At 46.5% G+C, this 21,387-nt stretch overlaps 1 protein-coding gene across 2 annotated transcripts in view; it reads left to right on the top strand.

Annotated features, from left to right (window-relative positions):
• The first annotated feature begins 2,722 nt into the window (after positions 1-2,722).
• GALNT7 (polypeptide N-acetylgalactosaminyltransferase 7) overlaps positions 2,723-21,387 on the top strand; it is a 136,977-nt gene continuing 118,312 nt past the window's right edge. For both annotated transcript variants that reach the window (XM_061199498.1, XM_061199499.1), the window contains exon 1: positions 2,723-2,923. In XM_061199498.1, the coding sequence (XP_061055481.1) occupies positions 2,798-2,923 (126 nt within the window). In that variant the 5' untranslated portion in view covers positions 2,723-2,797. The remainder of the gene's footprint in view (positions 2,924-21,387) is intronic.

The following is a 21,387-nucleotide window of genomic DNA, read 5'->3' as shown; positions in this document are numbered from 1 at the left end:
AATGCAGTAACACGTGTGAAGCATCCTGCACACACCAGGCCTTCAAAAGAATTATCTTTCCCCCATTACTTTGGAGCCCCCAGCTGAAGACACCATGTCACCATCTGCCACATGAGACCCCATAACCGGACAGAGGACAAGGCTCTCTTGGCCGTCCCGTGTCCCTCCAATTAAGTTCTGGTCTCAACTCTCTTTCCCAGCGAACCCCGGGTTAGACAAACCAGAAGTATTCCCCTACAACAATCCCTGTCATATGGTAACTGTAGTATTCATTAAGAAAAAACGAATTACACCCAGACACACTGAGACTTGCCCCATCACTCTATCTGTACTTTATATTTGCATATGTACTTGACCTCCATTATTCCTTTTGATGATATTGTGAGGTGAGTATTGCAATCACTGTCGGGCAGATAAGAGCCCAAGGTTCAGAGAGGTTAAGTGACTGACCATGAACTAAGCTTTGGATGCGTGTAGCTCCTCATTTTCTAAGGAGTTGGGTCAACTCTGCTGAGGCTGCCTCCTTGCAAATGCTGCAACAGGCTTGTATTTTATACTTTGAGTTTCTTTTAAACATTGTTAGGACTCAGAGGAGCCTGGGCTTTTACAACCATATACCCACTGGTCAATTTCTAATTCTGTGTCCTTTCACACGTATTTTAAGTTCTCTGTGCAAAACTTAAAGGGGGTGGCAGGGTCATCTCTGAATACCATTTCTGCCCAAGAATCCTTCTCATTGCCTTAGGGAGTGATAAGGACCACTTTCAATTTGCACACCTGCCCGACTGTGCTCATAAGAGTAAAAATAAAGCTTCCTATTTTCTTAGTAATCAAAAACTGTCTCCTCTGACTGTGCAAATGAGAGCACAAAGAGAAGGTTTCATTACTCCTGGTGGAGTTCAGCTGCTGATTTCAAATGGAATTATTCCCTCATGTAATCGGAGTAAGATCCCTTGAAGGTCACCTCCTCCAAGCCCAGTCTCTGTCTAGGGACGTCTGCTTTGCAAAGGAGTCCTCCCCACTGTGAACAGCCCAGGTTGGATCCACAAACGATCTTGTTCCTGCTTTCCAGAGTTATCTAAATAAACCTTTCCCCAGGCACCCTTTCCTTTCACTGTTTCTCTGAAGGTGGTGCACAGATGAGCTGGGTCAGAATCACCTGGGTACAGGTGATGCCTGGGTCCCCACATGGACCTGAATTGACCCAGGAGTGGGGCAGTAGCTTTCTACATTACCCAGCCGGTTCATACTTTATCAATTAAATTAAAGTCCAGGTCTTTTTCATCAAAAAAAAAAAAGGTCTTTGGCAGTCTCCCTCGTCCTATGTGAAAAGCAACTGGTTTTGATTTAAGTAGTTGATAAAAATGCTGAGTCAGACAGTGACTTGTATTCAACCCATGACAGCCCTCCAGGTGCTGTATGTATTGGGCTTACATGCATTACTCTGCACAATTATCCAGCCAAGGACAGACCTGAATGGCTGAATATTGTCAGCCATTCTACATTTCCCCCTATTGTTCACTGCAAATATTTTGTGGGAATTCTGAAATGATGGCATCTACAGAAATCCCCAATATACTAGGTAGTGTAACCCAAACCATGAAGCACATGGAGTTGGTCTGGTACTATTCTTTATCTATCCTGATGATGCAAATTCTCTATTTCATTCTAGAAATTTAAATAACCAGGTTTCACTTGTTTTAAAGTACCTGCAGATAGGAGACAATATTAAGGAAGGATCAACTTTTACCATCCTAAAACTTAGAAGATATTAAACATTCTGTTCAACTTGAATTAGGCAGATACGAGGTCACACTGATAACGTAATCACGTGCACCTGGCAACAGAGGCGACTGACATCTTTGTTGGGAGATATGGGCAAAAAAATTATTTCCTCCGGCTGGGGCATCTGGCTAAACATTTGTCAATACCCTTTCCTGTGTAACGTAGGTCTCAGGCATAAAGGCTTTTGAAAAACAGAAATCAAGGAACCTCCATCAAGCGGCAAAAATCGGGTCTGAAGGAGGCGACGAGGGTGGCGTATTTTTTTCTTTTTTGAGTATTGTTTTACAAACCCCGAAATCCTCGGTCCTAGGAATAGAAACTTAGCCCTTGAACAAGGTTGGTATTGCTTATTCTCACTAGGTTGGCTTTCTTCTAATTAGCACAAGAGACAGCGACGTACTACCCGCTTTCCAAGTAGAGCTCCTGGGGTCCGGTGATATTTGCACATCACACCTGGGCCTTTCGGTTACAAATCCGGCTCCTTAAGGAGCCGTGTGAAGAAGCGAGCACAATCAATAAGGAAAAATCCTCCCAGCTATAAATCAGCCACGTGGAGCTGCGGCAACGGCCGCCGCGACTTCCTGGTTTCCTTCCCGCTCGCCCTGCGGCGGGGGCCGGGGGGCCGGCGTTACGGCCCTAAAGGACAATAAAAGTTGGGGACCCGGGCAGCTTTAAGGGCTGAGCGGTGGGGCCGAGGCTGAGGACAGACCTGGGGAGAGTGTAAGTTAGTCGCAAGGTAGCAGGACCTGGAGGGATCGGGGGACAGCGGCGGCGAAAAGGCTGCGGACCGGCTGGGGACCGCCCGGCGTGGGGGCGGGAGCGGCCGGGGGAGGGAGGGGAGAGCGGGGGTGGGGCGGCCCGCCAGGCGAGGGGAGTTCCGGATCGGAGGCGGGGAGGGCGGCCGCCGGGCGGCGGGGGCGGGAGGAGGAGGCGAGCGCGGAGGGGGAAGGAGGGAGGGGAGAGCGGTGGCGGCGGCTGCGCCCGGCTGTGCGCCTCTCGCCGCCGGAGGAAGATGAGGCTGAAGATCGGGCTCCTCTTACGCAGTTTGCTGGTGGTGGGCAGCTTCCTGGTGCTGGTGGTCCTCTGGTCCTCCCTATCCCCGCGGCCGGACGAGCCGAGCCCGCTGAGCAGGATGAGGGTGAGTGACCCGCCCGCCCCCTCCGGCGGCGGCGACCTGCAACTTGTTTTGTTCGCGCGCCTGGCGGGAGCGGGGGCGGCGGGTCGGGCGCGGGCTCCGCAGGTGGCGCGGCTGGCGGGTGAGGGCCCCGGGCCCCGCACCCCGCGTCCGGCCCCAGTCCCCCTGCACCTCCCCGCCCCGCGCTGCGGCGGGGGCTCGGCGGCCGCCCTCCGCACCTGGAACGCGGGCTGGAGGAGAGAAGGGCCGGGCCAGGACCGCCGCGGCGGCGGCCGGGGACGCGGGGCTGGTCCGGGCTGCGGCCTGTGGCGCGCGCATGCCTGACGGAGGCGAGGGGCCGCGGCCGCCGCCACCAACGGTGCGGACCAGGCCCCTGGGTCCGGTCGCCCCCGCGCGTCCGGGGCGCCCCCCTCCGCCCGGTCTCGGGCGCCCCCGGCTGCCAGCCCGGGTGGGAACGCGCGGCCCCGCCCCCGGCTCCGCGGAGAGCGCCGCCCCATCGGCTTCGGCGCCGAGACAGGCGATGCGCGGCCGAGGCCTCGCCCAGGACCGGCCTCCCTCCCCCTCCCTTTCCCGCTCCCCCCTCCCCCCTCCCCTTCCCGGCGGCCGCCCTCGCCCGCCTGCGGACCCCCGCCCCGGAGCCCCCATCCACCGGCCGCCCCGTCGGGCCGGAGCCCGCCCCTCCTCTCCTCTCCCCTCCCCTCCCCTCCCCCGGTTGCGGCCGGGCCGCGGGGCCGCCAAACTAACTTGTGCGGTCGCCGCCCGCGCCGAGGGCTCCTCCGGACGCGCTGTCCGCCGCTCGACTCTCCCGGTCGGTGGGGCTCTGTCGGCGCCCCGGGACGTGGGTGACCGGACCCCGGGCTGCGGCCCCGCTGACCCGTCCGCGCCCCCGGCCCGACCTGCCCGCCGTTACGGCCGCGCCCCTCCTTCCCCTGGGACGCGGGAGCCGGTGCCTCGGGGGCTGGGGAGCTGTGCCGCTTCCAGCGCCTTGTGCAAACAGCGTCTGCATTGCATCCGAGGGGTCGCCTTTATTAACTTTCCTTTTGGAAAGTTAGCGTCTGGAAGTAGAGGGAGAAGGCGTCCTTTCAACACTAAGAATCGTAGGAAGAGATTTCCTTATCTGCTCCTGCCCCTGTGATGAGGGAAGGTTTACTCTTGAGATTTACTCTGAAGTTTTAGTGTGTGTTTGAAGACATAACGGCACTAGAATCTCTTTATAACGTCTGGGGTGGATTCCCCTCTAAGTCATCTAAGTTAATGGTAATAAAAAGTACCCAGTTTTCCTTTTGAATGTGTTTGTGGTTTTAAGTCCCTCAGCTCTCATGGAGTGATGGTGACCTCTTTATGATTTTGCTTCAAAATGACTTATTGACAAAGGACGACTGAATATTGCAGTTGTTTGAAAGCATTTGTGATCAAATGGCCTTTTACCGAGAGCTAATAAAGACGTGAAGATGCCATTTCCTGGGGGAAGAAATTGAGGAAAGAGTGACAGAACTAGTCATATTCAGAATGTCCTGCAGTTCAGATGACAAGTCTTCTAAAGGGGTGATGGAGCGTCAGCCCCAATGCCTATTTCCTCTGAAATATTATATTAGTGCTGGTACAAGTACTGAGCCACGAGCTCATTTAATAGCTGTAGGAGGTGGTTATAACTTGATTTTTGGTCCAACTTACTGATAAAGTTTGTCGGTGGGTCCAGGGTAATTTCTGTCATTTGCCAAAGACTGAAGCTAGCTTATTAAGACTTTCAAACAATTAACATTAAGAAGAATGCTTTATGTATGTGGAGAGCCAAACCCTTTTATTAAGTTTGTGGGTAAATATTAACTAAGAAAGTTAAGGTATAGCTTATAAATCATAAGAGCATAAATCAGGGACTGTTGTCTCCCTTTAATAAAAGCTAACCTAAATGTTTCTGAAATACAGCAGTAGAAGGACATCTCCTTTCGGGAAAATTCTGACTCTTTGATTATGATTACACATACTCCACCCACTGTGAAACACCTGCCTCTCCTTAACACTAATCCATGTATAGGGCTTTTTTGGATTCTGATAAATGGCCTGAGATAGTCTAGGACAATCCCATTTACCAAGTACAGGTTATGCTTCTACTCTAGCAAGCTGGTCCTGGTGGGTCCGCCCTGTACAGCTTTTTGCCTCATACTTTCAGTGTTCCAGGCACAAAAGTCTGCTGTAGCCTGGTGCTTTTTTTCCCCTGGACTACTTCCTCCTTTAGATCTGCCCAGCAAAATGCGTCACCTATGGTCAAGACAAGAGGAACACATTTCTTTTCGCTTTCCCATCTCCGGGCCTCTTGCTGTTTCTCTGATGTGAATGATGTGAAAAGTGATCTTACCGTTCAAGTTGTACTCTGTTGGATACTATTTGATTTATTCAACAAACATTTTTGAGTACCTCCCATGTCCTGGTGCTAGTTGTTAAGGAAGTACTCCTTGCTCCTAAACTCATGGATCTTGTAGGCTAGTGGGTCAAAAATCACATTAATCAAGATTTCACAAATGTGTAAATAAAAATTGTCCCACCACATGCTATGAAAAAAAAAAAAAACCCACAGGGGGTAAGAAAATGGAGGAACTTGGTCATAAAAGCCTTACATGAAGAAATGGCTTTTGAGTTGAAATCTGAAGATTTGAAGAAGAGTCATTTTTGATCTGGGTATGGGAGGGGGACACCCCTGAGCGGGAGAAGTATGTGCAAAGGTCCTGAGGTAGGAGGTAGCATGGTGAGCTGAGGAAGTGGAAGAAGGCCAGCGTAATTAGAAGATGGAGGGTGAGGGTTCAGAGAGACCATGCCAGGAATCAGGTCTTTAGAGCAGCCATTAACTCCAAGGATGGAGCTCGTCAAAGGATTTTTATGTAGGGGAGAGGTGGGCTGAGATTTGTGCTTTGAAAAGACCACTCTAGCTGAATTGGTTTAGGGCCGGAGCAGATAGGAATCCTGTTGGAGGTTATGATAGCCCAGGTGGAACGTGATGTTGATGGCATTGGCAGGGTGACGGTGGAAGGAGAGAAAAGTCAGTTGGTTCAAGAGCTATTAAACGAAGATGCAGAGGCACCAGGACTAGGTGTCTGCATGTGGGAGTGAAGGAGAAGGAAGGTGTCCAGAGGCACCCGATAGGTGGTAGAAGGATGACAGATTGTTTATTACATGGAAGGTTCTGAAGACAAAATCCAGACGTTCTCATGTTATGTTTTATGGTTATAATGGGAAGGCTTATCATCTTAGGCTTTGTCCTCTGAATATTTTACGGTCAGCATTTATTAAAACCATCTGTTTAGCACTTGCAAAGTGTAGACAGTTCCTTTAATTAATAAATTATAGCATCTCCCAGACCATTTCTCCCGGGTTTCGGCGCTGAGTGTTCAACGTTGAATCATTAGCCTCTGAAAATAAAGGTCTGGAATGGAGATGTTGAAAGACCTTCAGTGGCTCTTTAATAGCAAATTCAGTACTCGTGAGAAGCTGCATGTAAACCGGCAGCTCTCTGTATGTGCAAATGTTACTTGACTCAAACTATTAATGCCACTTAGGCTCAGAGCATCCATAGTAGGACTAATTCAAGAACCATTGCTAGATGGAGAGGTTTTATGTGATAAGCTAAGACCAGTGGAAAGGAACACTGCTTAAAGAGGCTGTGACTGAATTGATCACCCAGTCAGTCAGGTTCTACCTTAACAAAGCCTTTTATCTCAGCGATGATCGGCTGCAACCAGAAAAGCTCTGCCCTTGACCATGAGATTTCTGTTTCAAATGGAAGCTCGTTTATTAGGGATGGAGCTATCACTTAGAAGAAATGTAGTGTCTTAAGAGGTCACTGTTGTTTCGGTTCCCCAAGTGAAATGCCCTGGGATTAGTTTTTGTTCTATTTTGCTGTCCTCCCCCACCCTTGCAGTAAAAAACTCCCTTATTACCAAGTCTAAGAAATTTGGGCTCCATAGGCCTCCTGAAATTAATGCTGAGTTTTGCATACACGTCTGTTCTTCTGGGCAGCTGAGAATCAGAAGCTTTCACGTTTCTTAAAGGTACCTGCGAAGCTTAAAGTTGCCTGCGAAGCACTGAGTCCTTGGGAGGCAGAATGCCTGTTTCCTGCCCATGGAATTTCTCCCTCGTCTTCCGTGGTGCTGAAGCACTCATTACACCCTGGAAATGCAAACATTCCTAAGAATTGCTGTATCTGTCGATTCTGTGGAAGTGTTTCCCTCCAGTGTTGGAAGGTCAGGCATCAATCCTGTTACTACCACCACCCCTCCTCCCCCACTGAGAATAGCAAGACGGTCTCAAGGAAAAGTCCCTGTTCTAAAGGGATCACATCCTAGTTGAAAAAAAGGATGCAGCGCCCACATGGCCTGGGTTCCTTCCCCATCCTTACTCTGGTAGCCGGGTAAGGAAACCTCGCTATGGGAACTGTCACAGGACGTTTCCTTAGCGGGTGGCGAAGGCTTAGAATAGCCATTCAGGGAGTGCACAATTATTAGTAAAGAAAGAATGGAAACTGTTGAGCTGTTGGATCTGGGTAACTATTTTGTGATGGGGCCGGCTGCATGGAATGGGAGATAAGGTGTGGGCTTCGATCTGTTAATAGTGAATTAGAGACAGGGAGAAAGAAGGTAACACATCGTGAGTGAACATCACAGTTCTGAGCTTGGGCCATTTGTAAACAGAATATTTGTAACTTCTAACTTGATTTGTTAAAAAAAGGTTGGTCAGCAAGATTTGAACAGCTGTTGAATATTGGAACATGGTTGTGATTATTCAGCTCCAACCTCGACGATTGTCTTTGTTCATATTTTAGATTCTAATTTTCATCCCTGAGGAATGAATGTACAATCTGACAGAAGAAGAAAAGCAGTGAAATCAAGAATTTAAAATTTCTAGAGTAGAACGGACACAGCCTAAGACTATGAAAGGAATGATTTTATGGTTGGAGTTTGTGTGGTGGAAGAGGGAAGGGTGAGAAGGTAGAATATGTGTTAACAATGTGGACAGAATTCTGTGAGAATTGGGAGATGTATTTGTACTGTAAACGTGGCAGTCATTCACTCAACAGACATTTCGAATATCCGTCGAGTGTTTACTAAGCACCATCATGGCTCTAGGCGTCGGAGAGGCTATGCAGTAGAGGAAGTAGAAAGCTTTGGCATAAGGAAGATGCTACTCAGGTCATGACCTCCTAACCACACAGAAGGCGTTGGTCCATAAGAATAGTCATTGTCTTTCCATTCAGGAATCAGGCCTTTTTACCACACCTCCCAGCCTCCAGCCTTCCGCCTGCTCTAAACAGTGAATTGAGGACACTGGAGGTACCGGGCTGGCGCCGGGGATGCAGGGGTGTTGAGGACACAGGCTCCGTCTCCTCTCACGCGTGAGGGTGTCACCGCCACCCAGAGGTTCCTCCCCAGCTGCAGGAGGTGGATGCCCGGAGGCCAGAGCCCGGCATTTGGCTCCAGCTGGAGCGTCGGTGGGGTTCCGACAGGGTTCCAGACGGCAGGAATATGGTGAGACCAGAGGGAAGGCCGGTTTTACTGGTGACAGGTGGTGGAACTGGAGGTTGGAAAAGTACGTTGGGGCCCTCCCTATTTTGAAGGTACTGAATGGCAGGCTGAGGAACTGGGTTGGGGTTTTACTGATTCCGCAGCAAGAGCAGCTTTTTGGAAGCTTTTGAAGTGGAGTTGGGGAGCGGTGACGTTCAACTGCTGAGTCCCTGATTTCAAACACCTGTTGTCTACGAAGCACCATCTACTGCTCTAGACGTTGGAGGTACTATAAAGTAGTAAAAAACGCTGTGATAACAGATAACATCTGTGAGTCCTTTGTGCCGGGTCAGCATTCTGCGTGTGTGGTGTGAATTGTAGCAATAACCCTCTCCTGCAGTCTGATGTAATCCTCACTGAGTTACAGAGCCTTGAACCCTGCCCAAGGTCATTTACACAGTCAGTCTCAGGTGTCCTGACTTCTGCTGTGCCCGCTGACCTCCTGCAGATTTTAACCACACAGATGAGCTCGTGTGGCCCCCGTTGAAGGGGGCCGCAGAGACGCTGGAGAGGTCATTTCACACAGAGAGAAGCATGTGAGGCGGTGCGGGATGAGTGGAGGGGAAGGGGCCCAGGACCCCGCGGGGAAGGTGGGGAGGGTGATGGCTGAGCTGAGTCCCGGATGTAGCTCTCAGGGAAGAGCCTCGCCGGCCGAGGGGACAGGCAGGGCTGCCCTGAGGGTGGAGGAGGCCGGAATGCATGAGAAGTAGAAAGAAGGCCAACGTGGTGGTGGTGGGAGCTGGGTGCGTCTGGAGGGAGGGCTGTACTTGATGAGCTGGCAGGTGTAAGCAGGGGATGCTCTGGGTTGGTTGATAAATTATGTGGTCATCGCACCGGGCATGGTCCTAGATAAACAACACGAGTAATTACCTTTTTGCCACAGGTGTGTGGGCCAGACGCACAAATAACAGTTGCAGGGGATGAGAGGAGGGTCGCACTAGCTACTGGGTCCCCGGGTCACAGGGAAAGCAGCATCCGGCCGCGGGGTGGGGTGCAGTCAGAGCGGTCCCCGGGAGGGCAGGTCGGAGGGTGAGCGCGGGGACAGGGCCTGGGCACGCAGAAGCAGGAAAGATCGCGGCAGACCCTGGGGAATGGAGGCTAGAAGAGTGGGTCGGGGCCTGGAGGGATGGAAGAGAGCCCGGCGAGAGAAACGGAATCTGAGCCCTGAAACACTGAATACTGTGAATGGTTCAGGCTGGCTCCGAGGAGTGATCTGGGAGCAGTGCCTAGGCCAGATTTCCGTGAGGACAGAAATGTCCCTGTAGCTCATGCTGAGCCTAAACCAGGAGGGGGGCCAAGAAAATGAATATGTGGGGAGCGAGAGGTGGTGACGGTAGACTTGCCGGTGTGGCTGGTGGGAGGAGGAGCTCTGCTGGCTGGAATGGGCAGGGAGGATGCTGAAGCCTCAGAAGGAACAGAACCGTCTGAAGCGGCAGTTCTCAGCCTTGAGCAGGAATCAGAGTCGCCCAGAGAGTGTCTTAAAACCCGGGTCATCTGGCCTCCTGCCCGCACTTTCTGATTCAGGAGGTCTGGGGTGGGGCAGAGAATTTGCGCTGCTAACTGTTCCCAGGTGATGCTGCTGCTGGCCCAGGGACCAGACTTTGCGAAGTGCTGGTCTAGAGCACAAGTAGAGTTGGGGTCCGTAAGACACAGCATTTGTGCGGTTTGGGCATAAAGTGCTTGAGGCCACAGGCCAGTGGAGTGGAGGTGTCTGCCGGGTAGATGGAGCCCAGAACGGGCATCAGAGCTGGATGCAAAGTGTGAGCTCCTGGGCAGGAGCCCAGCTCCAGTCTGGGGCCTGGGTACTGGAGTGGTAGCTTAGGGTGTGGACGTGGGCATGAAAGAGGAACGGGGGAAATGCCGGGAGGAGGAGAGATGAAAGAGGGTTCAGGCAGAAGTCAGATGACTTGGGGAGTCTTGCCCGACCACCAGCAATTCCAAGTGCTGCAGCATTTGAGCAAGAACTGATGAGAACGAAGGATGTAGCGAGTGGGCAGCCGTGGAAGCAGGAACGCCTGCCGCTGCGCCGCCGCCCCCTGGCACCTGGGGTAGAGGAGGGCCTGCAGCGCATCTCGGTAAATGTGATGCCCAGAAACACTGGCTTAGGTAAAAAAAGAAGTTCAAGTGGTGAACACTCATCTTCCCTGGGGGAAAACTACAAATCAAGAAAGGGTTTTATTAGAGAGCCATGAGTACCGAAGAGGACTTCCCACATTGGGGTTATCTCTGTTCTGCCTTAATTAGGCCTCTCACCCCCACCCCGTGTGTGTATAGAGACACATGTGTCCATGTATTTTAAGCTGAACCACAGTCATGTAATTCTGATAATATAGACTGTATATACTGTACACATTGTATTAAAATATGATGATAATACATATTAGGCATTTGGGGCATTCTTTTAGTCTGAAATCCAGTTAACTTGGAAAGCTGTGATTAGAACAACATTTTAATATTTGAAGTTGGGAAAGTAATTTTATCCTGAGAATATTAGGCAATTTTTAGTTTTTAATAATACATTAATTTGGCTGATGTATAACTAAAGGAAGAAACAATAGCAAAACTGTAGGCTTAGCATTTCAGTGATGTTAGTTGTTTTTTTGTGTTTTTTTAAATGTCTGTATTATTTTAAATTTTTATTTATTTATTTATTTATTTTTGGCTGTGTTGGGTCTTCGTTTCTGTCCGAGGGCTTTCTCTAGTTGCGGCAAGTGGGGGCCACTCTTCATCGCGGCACGCGGGCCTCTCACTATCGCGGCCTCTCTTGTTGCGGAGCACAGGCTCCAGTCGCGCAGGCTCCGTAGTTGTGGCTCACGGGCCTAGTTGCTCCGCAGCATGTGGGATCTTCCCAGACCAGGGCTCGAACCCGTGTCCCCTGCATTGCAGGCAGATTCTCAACCACTGCGCCACCAGGGAAGCCCCAGTGATGTTAGATTTTGAAATGAGGTCTATGGTTTAATTCTGGTTCAGTGCTATGGTCCCGAAAGCAACCCTGAGACAAGTTGGAACTGCACTTACCCAGGGGTTGGGTCTTTTTTGGAGAGGGGAGAAGTAACTTGCAGTTTCTTCATTTGCTAAGAATCCTGAATATTTCAAAATGAGAAATGTTCTCATTTTTGCTCCATTATAAATTCCCTTCTGGGCTCCCCGGCCTTTGTAGTGTTTTAAAGTGTGGCTCCCGAGAAGCATTTAAACATGCCAGTAGGGATGCCTGATCCAGCTCACTGAGTGTAAGAACGGCTACACTGAAACTTGAGGAAAACCTTAACTTTGCATTATCTAATTAGGTTTGTAGAGTTGCTGTAGAACAGCCTGGTTTCCGAAGTTTAGAAGGTACAGTTAGCTGCAGTATTACATCAATACCAACGAGCCTGCTGAGAGGCTTCCATGCCAAGCAATTGGAATATGTTATTACCAAGGATGTTTTAAACTGGGTGAATTAAAATTAAATCACATACTATTGGGAGCAGTTCTGTATGAGAATAGAATAGCAGAGATGACCTCATCTCTTTTTTTTCCCATCTTTAATCTTTTATTGAGTCCCTGGGTTTAAGAATACATTTGGGCCTCAGGAGGACGCTGCTCTCCTCTGTAGTAAACTACATGTTCAGTGATTATCCGGCTTACACATAATTTTAGCATCTGTAGTTCTTATCTTTATAAACTATTTTATAAGGTGCTTTAGGATTGAGGTATTCACTGGTCATGTGTACACCTTATGAAAAGAGTTGGTATTTAAAGAGTAAGTATGTCTTAAAGAAACATTAAGTGAGAAGTGGCCAAAACTTCTTTGTCACTCTTGTGAGACGGTGGGAGTGCCAGCATTTGTATTTACGAGATTGTCTGTAATTATCCTTTGACTCTTGATTTTCCCTTTTGATAAAAATACCAGAAGAAGAAGAAAACCCTGTGAGAAGACGCTCTGATGAGTGTGAGCAAGGCTTGCAAGTAGCTTCACCAGGGTGTGAATGTCTGTCTCTTCCAGCCGGAACCCTTCATTTCGAACCAACTCAGCTTCTGAGTCCAGCTACTGGAGTGAGACAGTAGCCTCAGGTTCTTAGTGCAGGACAAGAGACACTTCTGAACAGTTTTACAGAATTTTAAGAATTACACTTGTTGAGAAGTGATATCGTAACATGAACGCAATATCTTTATGCTTCTGTGAGAACTTTTTTGATAAATTCTTTAGAAAGGCTAAACAGAAAAAAAAAATAGAATAAGTTACAATAGTATGTTAACAAAGTCCCTGGTCATGCTATTTGAATGTGCTCTAGGGGTTCTTTATTTGTCAGCATTTACTATAGTACTTCAAATAATTTTATTCTGCTGAATTTAAAGTAAGTATTTCATATACATATTATTAACAGCTCTTATTGGAAAAATAGTTCCCTTATAACCCCAGCAGAAACCAAAGTGATCCATATACTTAAGTGAGTCATGTGAGCCTCATTTTGCCAGAATATATCAAAGATACCTGGATAAAGATGTCCAGATACAGAAAATCAGAAGGGAGATTCCACTGCTATTTAGATTTATGGTTCATTAGGCACTTATATAAACGTTTCAAAAATGACTTAGGAAAGACCTAGTGGGGTTAAGTCAATTAAGATATTTTTGTTTGCTTGATTGTTTAATGCTGCTAAGAAAAATATGTTTGTGATGGGAAATATTTGCCTAGAAAAATTTACCCTGCAATATATTATACTGGACTGGAGTTGTTGGTCAGTAATGGCCCGTGTACCTGAGAAATCAAAGGTTGACTTTATACAGCCATTTGAAAACTTGTCTTAGACATTTTCTACAATTCTCGGCTTCTTAGGTATAGGTTTTAATTCTGCTTACTTGGGGTGATTTAAATCCAACCCCTTTCTCCCAATATTTCATCTTGCAATTTAATATTTTACCATTCAATTCTTATTAGACAATTTGATCATCATACTTCTTAAAATTTAACTAATCTGACAGAAGTAGCCTTTTAGTCTCTAGTACAGCAAGGTGTCCCATGTAAGTCTTAGTATTTGTTACCTTGACAATCTGTAGGATTTTACATCTTTTCTTTTAAAAGAAAGTGTTTAAAACCCCCTATTCAAAAATCTGCTAACTCTTGCCAGGGTGTTTAAAATGAATAAAAAAATCCATTAGATTTTTTGGCAAATAAGCTCTCAATTATACAGAACAAATGACTACAAAGTGCTTTTTAGAGTAATGGAATGGAAATGACTGAAATCTCATTAATTTACACATGCAGATTTTTCTACTCTGGTAGAGGGTTTAGTTTTTTAAGCTAAAAGATCACTGTCAAGATTGGAAATTTTGATCACTTAAAATATATAATTACATTTTAGCATTTAAGCAAAGGATTGATAGAATGGGGAAATACAGGCATGCGGTTTCATTAACTTGCTCTGTGTGATGGACTCGGGGAAATTCAAAGTCCAGTATTTATCAAAGAAATCTGGGGGGGACTTCCCTGGTGGCGCAGTGGTTAAGAATCCACCTGCCAATGCAGGAGACACGGGTTCAAGCCCTGGTCCGGGAAGATCCCACATGCCGCGGAGCAACTAAGCCCGTGTGCCACAACTACTGAGCCTGCGCTCTAGAGCCTGCGAGCCACAACTACTGAGCCCATGCACCGCAACTACTGAAGCCCGCGTGCCCTAGGGCCTGTGTGCCGCAACTACTGAGCCCGCGTGCTGCAACTACTGAAGCCTGCACACCTAGAGCCCATGCTCCGTAAGGAGAGAAGCCACCGCAATGAGAAGCCCACGCACCGCAACGAAGAGTAGCCCCCGCTCTCCACAACTAGAGAAAGCCCGCATGCAGCAAGGAAGACCCAGTGCAGCCAAAGAAAATAAAAATTAAATTAAGAAAAAAAAAGTTTGCAGGAGAGTGTTTCCATTGTGGTGGCCAATTAAAATAAATTTGCTTGCAGTCCAGGGAGATCTTAGTGGGTAGTCAAGAGAAAAACACTTTTAGCAAATAGTTTTCTAAAATTCTCTATTCTAAAAATGTGCTAAAAGAGGATGATTTCCAAGTACCTTGGTATTTTAAAGGAATACATTTTCTGTATGAAATTGAGATAACTCTTACTCTTCTTTTTGTAATTAGCATTTAGACTCCAAACCATGGCACATATAACTTCTATTTTAAAATAAATGTAGAGCACACGTAAGCACAGTTGTTAACCTCGAAAACTTTGAAGAGCGACATCAAACCTGCAAAGATGATAGAGCCCCAAATGCCAGGCTTTCCCCAGGTTCTGCTTGCTTCCCAGCTTGAGAAAAGAAGCGCTGGCGTGGCCTGAAGTATGGGTCAGAGGGCGTGTGTTCTACACGGGTATTCTCAGATTCTCTCTCCAGCGTCCCCTTTGAAATCTGAGGAAGGCTTTAATGAACGTGGTTTCATTTTCCTTTCCATGAGTTACTGCCGCAGGAAGAGTGCCAGCCTGTACCTGTGACTGAATGGAAGAAAATTGCAGCCAGAGTCTAATAAATAGTTTCACAGTGTACAATCCTGTTTCCTAAGAGGCAGTTGTCATCTTTGATCTCTGCTAAGTTAACTGGTAACACTAAGAGAAAAGTAAATGCTAAAATCTTTGTTCTATGTTGGCAAAAATCACTTCCTGAAGATAAAGTGAGTCGCTTGCAACCTGTGTTCTGATTTGCATCTCCTTCTTTAACTTAAATAACAGGTACTTGTGTTTGAAAGCAAACATCTCTTGTGTAGTGATTTATGGCTTAGAAGGATAGAAACAATGCAGAAAGGGTAGCCAAAAGGAAATTGTCATGACAGTTAAGGAATAGATGATTTTTAATATTACAGAAAAGCAAACTTAAGGTAACGGCAAAGGTAATATATTTGTATTTGTTCAGTATTTTTGTTTCCTAATGGATTGCCATACCTTTCCTACAGTTTTTTCAGTTCTTCATGAAAACTGAAATCTGTTCAACTACCTTTTCCTCCCTTGGGACAGGGGATTTCCTTCTCTGGTTATGAGACATTTATGGAGTGGTTGGTCCATGTCTGTGGGTCCCAGTGGGTGCCAAATGTGAGAATAATTCCTTCAAGGTTAAAAATGTCAGTCATATATTTTATTGACCACAGAGTAGCTAGAAGAATCCAGCCTGCCATTTGGGCACCCAGCACGTTGCCTCTGAATGGTGAGGCCAGCAGCTTACTCAGAATTTTTTTAACACACAGAGGTTGCATTTTCTGAAAATACCCAATTCTTTTAAGTTAGAGATAACTGAACCTTCACAGTCCTCTGTTCTACCCATAACTCTTGTGATGAGTCAGTGCTAATGAAAAAATAAAATTTCATTTTTAAAATTAGAGACAATGAAATGAACCTTTCTCTCTTTTTTTAACCTTTTTGCTCTTTCTGTTACTGCTGTGCACCCTCTCCCCACAACTCGTACATGCCTCACTTTTTTTTTAACAAGATGCTCTAAGAAGCTGTTTCATCTTGTGAACTATTGACTTGGAATGGAAGTAACATTAGAGATTTGGTTTTCTTGTAGGAGATTCTGCCAAAGGACTGCAGATTTTCCTTGGTTGGCATGGGCTTAAAATTTTAAATTGCCTCATATATGCTGTGACGAAATTGGAATCAAATTTAAATTACTAAGTGGAGCATGCAACATTACTTGATAACATTTTTGAAAAAAAATTTTAAACCATGCTGTTGGTACTTTGACATGTTAATGCCCTGCAAGTGGAAGTTTCATTCGACTTCTCTCCATTCCCACGATCTCTCATCAGGCGACAAAGTATCCATCCACTTGTCAGAGTCTTTAGGTGGTAAAAAAAAAAAAAAAAAAAGATCAGAAAATGTGCGGTGCCGTATTAAGCCAGGTCCCTGATTTATTTCTAGTGCCTTCCATTTAGATACATATTTGATTTACTTACTTCCTAAAACCATGGGCCAGTTCTGCTACTCATAACGGTTTTTATTTAGGATATCACAGGTGTACGTTTAAAAACATATTTGTAATAGATGACTGACACCCAGAAAAGTAAAGCAACAAACAAAACCAGCAGGCTTTGACCGGTTTGTGGTGAAGCAGAAAGCCAGAGAAATCTGCGTTCCGATCTGCTCACCACCACTCGGAATCCCCTTTGCCCGCCCAGAGAATGTCCAGTGTGTTCAGGGAGTGGACGGCGGGTCCATCGGGGGCCCCTGGGGTGTTGAAAGGACCCATCTCTTAAGATGCCAGACTTAACTGCTGCAGCGAAGGTTAGTGAGTCTCAGAAAGAAAGGTGGGAAAACTCAGTTTAGGGAGGGAAAGCTAGTGTCATTTGGGATTTATACGACTACCGTTACTTCTCTGAGAGACTTCCCTGAGGTTCTAAGGATACTGGGCCTGCATCTGTATGATTCATAAGCCTGCGTAAATGCTTCCTGTCTGGGCGGTGTAAGGAATTACAATGTATTGGATACTTGGCCCAAGCAGAAGAGACCTGAAGCCCAGGAATACTCAATTTAGGATTTCGCCCTGTAGGCCAGTCACCAGGAGGTAGTGGAGGTCACGTCTGTGCTGCGGGGAAGTTTACTTCCTGGTGCAGCCTCAGAGCCTACCCGTCTCCTGATCGTAATGTTTCTGTCGTGTAAACTGTGTGCCAGGCAAGTAAGGACAAGCCCTGTTTAAGGCCCAGACATTCAGCAGCCTCGTGGTTTTGAAATAATCTGATACTTCACTGGTGGTTTCTTCTGACTCTGTCACTGAGATTATGAAAAACCCAAATCAGTGCAGAATTAATGAGAAAAGGTTCCTAGGGAAGGCACGTTGAAGTGGATTACAGCATTCCTTCCCGGGCTTGGGGCAGGGCAGAGAGTGTGAGGCAGGAGATGTGGGAAGACGCGCCACGGAAAGGGGAGGCGTTCTGCTGCGGCCCAGGGTCCTGGTCCGGGGCGCAACCTCGAGCCTGGGCCGTGACTGGGGGAGGGGAAGGACGGCCCCCCCCCACGTCCGTGTTGATAACTATGGATGTTAATCCCCGCGAATACTGAGTATCCTGGGGGAATTCTGCTGGTGCTTAATTTACCTCCTGGCTCGTAGAGCAGGAAGCTCCGCAAGACAAGCTGGCGATTAAAAGCGAAAGCTGACATCAGTCCGTCCATCACATGGTAAAAGTGGCACGTGGACCCTGACGTGGGTTGAAAGCCCGTGCAGACACTGTCAGCAACACTGGTGGTCTTGGCCTGGGGACGGCTTCTCCCAGCCCCCTTTCCCTCGGCCGGGAAGTAGACCCAGGATCTGCCCCAGCGCTGCCCTTGGGCTTCCGTCAGGTCTCCCGTGTCGGAGGCCCCGGGGCCGGGTTAACCTGCAGTGTCGCACATTTGTTCTCTCTTCCTTCCTTCCCTTCCTCCTCCTTGGAAGAGCATAATAATTCCTGTGTCGCTGCGAGAGTGCTTAAAAGAATGATAATACTTACATTATACAAATTTGTTATGAATTCCTTATTTTGAATGATCAGTGAAACGGGGATGAGTATCCTAGACTTTAGACTTCTGCCTTAAAAGTTATGCTCTTTGGTGAACTCATATTCTAAAATGGGGAGGGAGGAAAACGCTATCATTTATTTACTTCTGAGTCACACTTTTCTCCTGAAGTAAACGTATGTTCACATACCCACATTTTCACCATAAGCAGCTTCGCTGTAGACTTCTTTGCCGCATAACAATTGGCCGTCAGGCAGTTTTACCGTGAATGATAAAATAACTGGTTGGCAGTTTTTGGTTTGATGGTTTGGTTTCAACTGGTTGAAATGTGGTAGCAGTTCTTCCCGTTAGGACCACGTTGGTGGTCTTAAGCCGACAGATGCCGACGATTTGCCCTGAGAGATGGCTTCTTACTTTGATGCACACCACGGTTGACACGAGATACAACCAGTTATTTGAGCAGTATTGCCATGGTCTACACACATTTTTAATATACACAAATATTTTGTATTTCACAATAAAGTCTTTTTAATTTAGTTATTCACTTGTCACGTTTCACTGTCTTTTTTCATGCCCCTCTTGGTTTTTTTTGCTATTTTTGTTGTTTTTTGTTATTTTATGTTCTACTGCAAAATGGCCAATTAGTTCTGAGGCAAAAATGTTTGCGGCAAAAGTACCTAGAACCATACGTTCACTGCAGAAAATATAAAAATGTGAAAGAAAATAGGAAACTAAAAATCACCTGTAATCCATCTTGCTCAAAGCTAATTATTATGATCTGTCTGGTGTATTCCTTGCTCAAATTTAAGCATTTATAGGCAAAGACCTTATATGTACTACTTTGTGGATTGCCCTTTTTTATTTTACTGTAGAAATATTTTAATTTATATATTGTTTCTAGGATATATACTGTTTTGTAAGGTAATCTTTTAGCACTTGGTCATTTTAGCGTGGAGGTGATTTAAGGAAAGAGGACATTAGGGAAAAAAGAAGTCCCAGTATGCTGGGAATTGCAGACCCTACACTGTCGTGTGCATCACATTTGCAAAGTTGTTTTTCCACCTGCGCCTTCCCAAAAAAAAAAAAGGCATCGATATGATTCTGAGTTGTGTTGGATGGTTTATAAAAGTTGCTGTTTAAACTAATTTTGGGTGCGTCCTGGCTAACCCAGCGGTTAAATGGAGCTGGACGAGCTGCTGGTCTGTGCAGGACGCTCATCCCACGTCTCTCATACTCTCCCCCAGCACCGTCCACACTAGTTTTGAGTTGTGGCTGCTAAACGCTCTGAGCTTTTAGACCTCTACTTAGTGAATGAGTAGTAAGAAATTGAAGTCACTGCCCTGGGGTTAATTATGAGGCTTAGTAAAGACATTGTTAGCTTTACTAACCCTGATCCTATTGTCTCTGAGCTGTGAAGACTAATTTTTCTTTTTACTGATTCAGCTTTGCCACTTCTGGATCTTTTGTCAGATACTCTTCTCTATATTAGGAACATTTAAAAATGAGAATTATGCCCTTTTAATCCTTGCATAGTTGGACTACACCTTTCACTGTGCAGTGATAAGGCTCTTCTTTTCTATGACCTTATATGACCTATGACCTTATCTTATTTTAAGCACACACATACATTTTGTTTATTTATTTGTGTGTATATATATATATAAAATAATAGGTCAGCACTGTCTCTCCTCACCCAGAATTCTAGTCTGAAAATGGATTGGTGAGCATCAAATACTAATCAGGAACTTTTATTGAATTCTTACTACGCCCCCCTCTAGGCTTGTCCACATTCTCAATTTAATCTTCTGACATTTTACAGATGAGGAAATTTGTGGCTTAGAGATATTAAATGCCGTGCCCGAGGTCACTGGCCTTGTAAGTAGTGGAACCAGAGTTCAAACCCAGCCCACCCTCTCCGGTGGGATCCAGTACCACCCAGTGGCACTTCCTGAACTGTGTACTGTGAACCAAGATGTACTAGCAGGAGTTACTTCCAAGATTTCTTGGGCCAATAAGGTTGAGAACTGTTTCATGTTATATCAACCCTTAGAGGCTCACAGTGTACATTGGATTGTTAAAAGCTCTGAAAAGTCCCATAGGAAGTAAACTTAAAGATTTCATCTCGTCTTTCACAAAGGGACCTGGTCACTGACTCAGTCTCTAGAGAATGCTGGCATCCGGAGAGTACAGGCTGCTGGAGCTGGATCCAAGTGACAGAGCTCCCAGGGGACCAGAGGGTCAGTGCCCTTCCTCCAGGGAGGACCCCTCCTCCAGGGAGCACTCGGCACCCGGGCTTGCCCCTGTGTTGCTTTCCAGCGGGACACAACTCCCTGATCTTGCTGCATTATTCATCCAGCATGATTTCAGTTCTGTTGTAAATTCTCATACACAGCACGTATTTCACAGTTACAGAAAAATCCTACCGATCAGTTCAAAGAGGTTTCTTAGAACAGCCATGCTTGGCCATCACCGACGTCTTGCCCCATTGCCTGAGCAGCCCAATGAGTCTAAGTATTTATATTTAAGAATTTCTTTTATCCAGGGAATCCCAGCATAAGTGGTTCTTTGACTTGGGTTGTGAGACAAATGGTTTTAAGTATAACCCATATTAGATTGCTATTCATGTGGAATTAGATGTCCAGTGTATAAATTATGTTTCAGCTACTGGAAGCTCATTTCATATCATGAAAATATCAAAGCAGGTCCCCTAAGCCAAATAAACTGCTTTTACAGACATTTTACAGGCACAGAAAATCAAAGATGCATCATATTTGTTTTGTGGATAAATTTTTCTGCACAGGCAAGGTTGAGTGAAGCTTCTAATTTTAAAATATGAGTCTAATAAGGGTCACACTGAAAGTACTACCTTTTCTTTTGGAAAATCCCTGCAGTAATCATGGATAGTCTTCCTTTGCTCCAGAGAACTTCTGTGTACAAAATTAACATCATCTGTCTTGAGCATTTTCACTGCGTATTCAGTGTGCACAATGCCTCTGGATGTCTTTGAGACAGAGGATTCCTGCCACCATCCCAGCCTTCCCTGGGGAAATGGGGGAGGGCAGATCAGAGGTTCAGGTGTCAGTGGGCCCCCCCTGGTTCCATGTGAATGTGAAGGCATGGTGATTAGATATTTGGGGTCTATATCAAAATACAGATATGACTACTGTAACAGAAATCTAAAAATTTAGGGGTTTTCCTCCTACATAAATACCCAGACTGACCAGCCATCCTTCGTGGTCCTGCGCGACATCATTGGGATCTGTGCCCCTTCTGCCTTGTTGCTGTGTCGTTCCCTCGTGGTCTAGAATGCATCCCTGCAGTGGGAAGGATGGAAACAGAGAGGCCTTGCTGCTGCATCTGTAGTATCACCTTCAGCTACATTCCACGGGCCAAATAGCCTCACTCTGAGGGATGTTGGAAATGTATCTTTATTCTGGGTGGCCACATGCATGGATAGAGCTCTGAGGTTAGGA

This window comes from Eubalaena glacialis, chromosome 9 (genome assembly GCF_028564815.1).
Source record: "Eubalaena glacialis isolate mEubGla1 chromosome 9, mEubGla1.1.hap2.+ XY, whole genome shotgun sequence".
NCBI lineage: Eukaryota > Metazoa > Chordata > Mammalia > Artiodactyla > Balaenidae > Eubalaena > Eubalaena glacialis.
The sequence above is the reverse complement of the archived record's forward strand: the minus strand, read 5'-3'. Positions and strand labels throughout refer to the sequence as shown.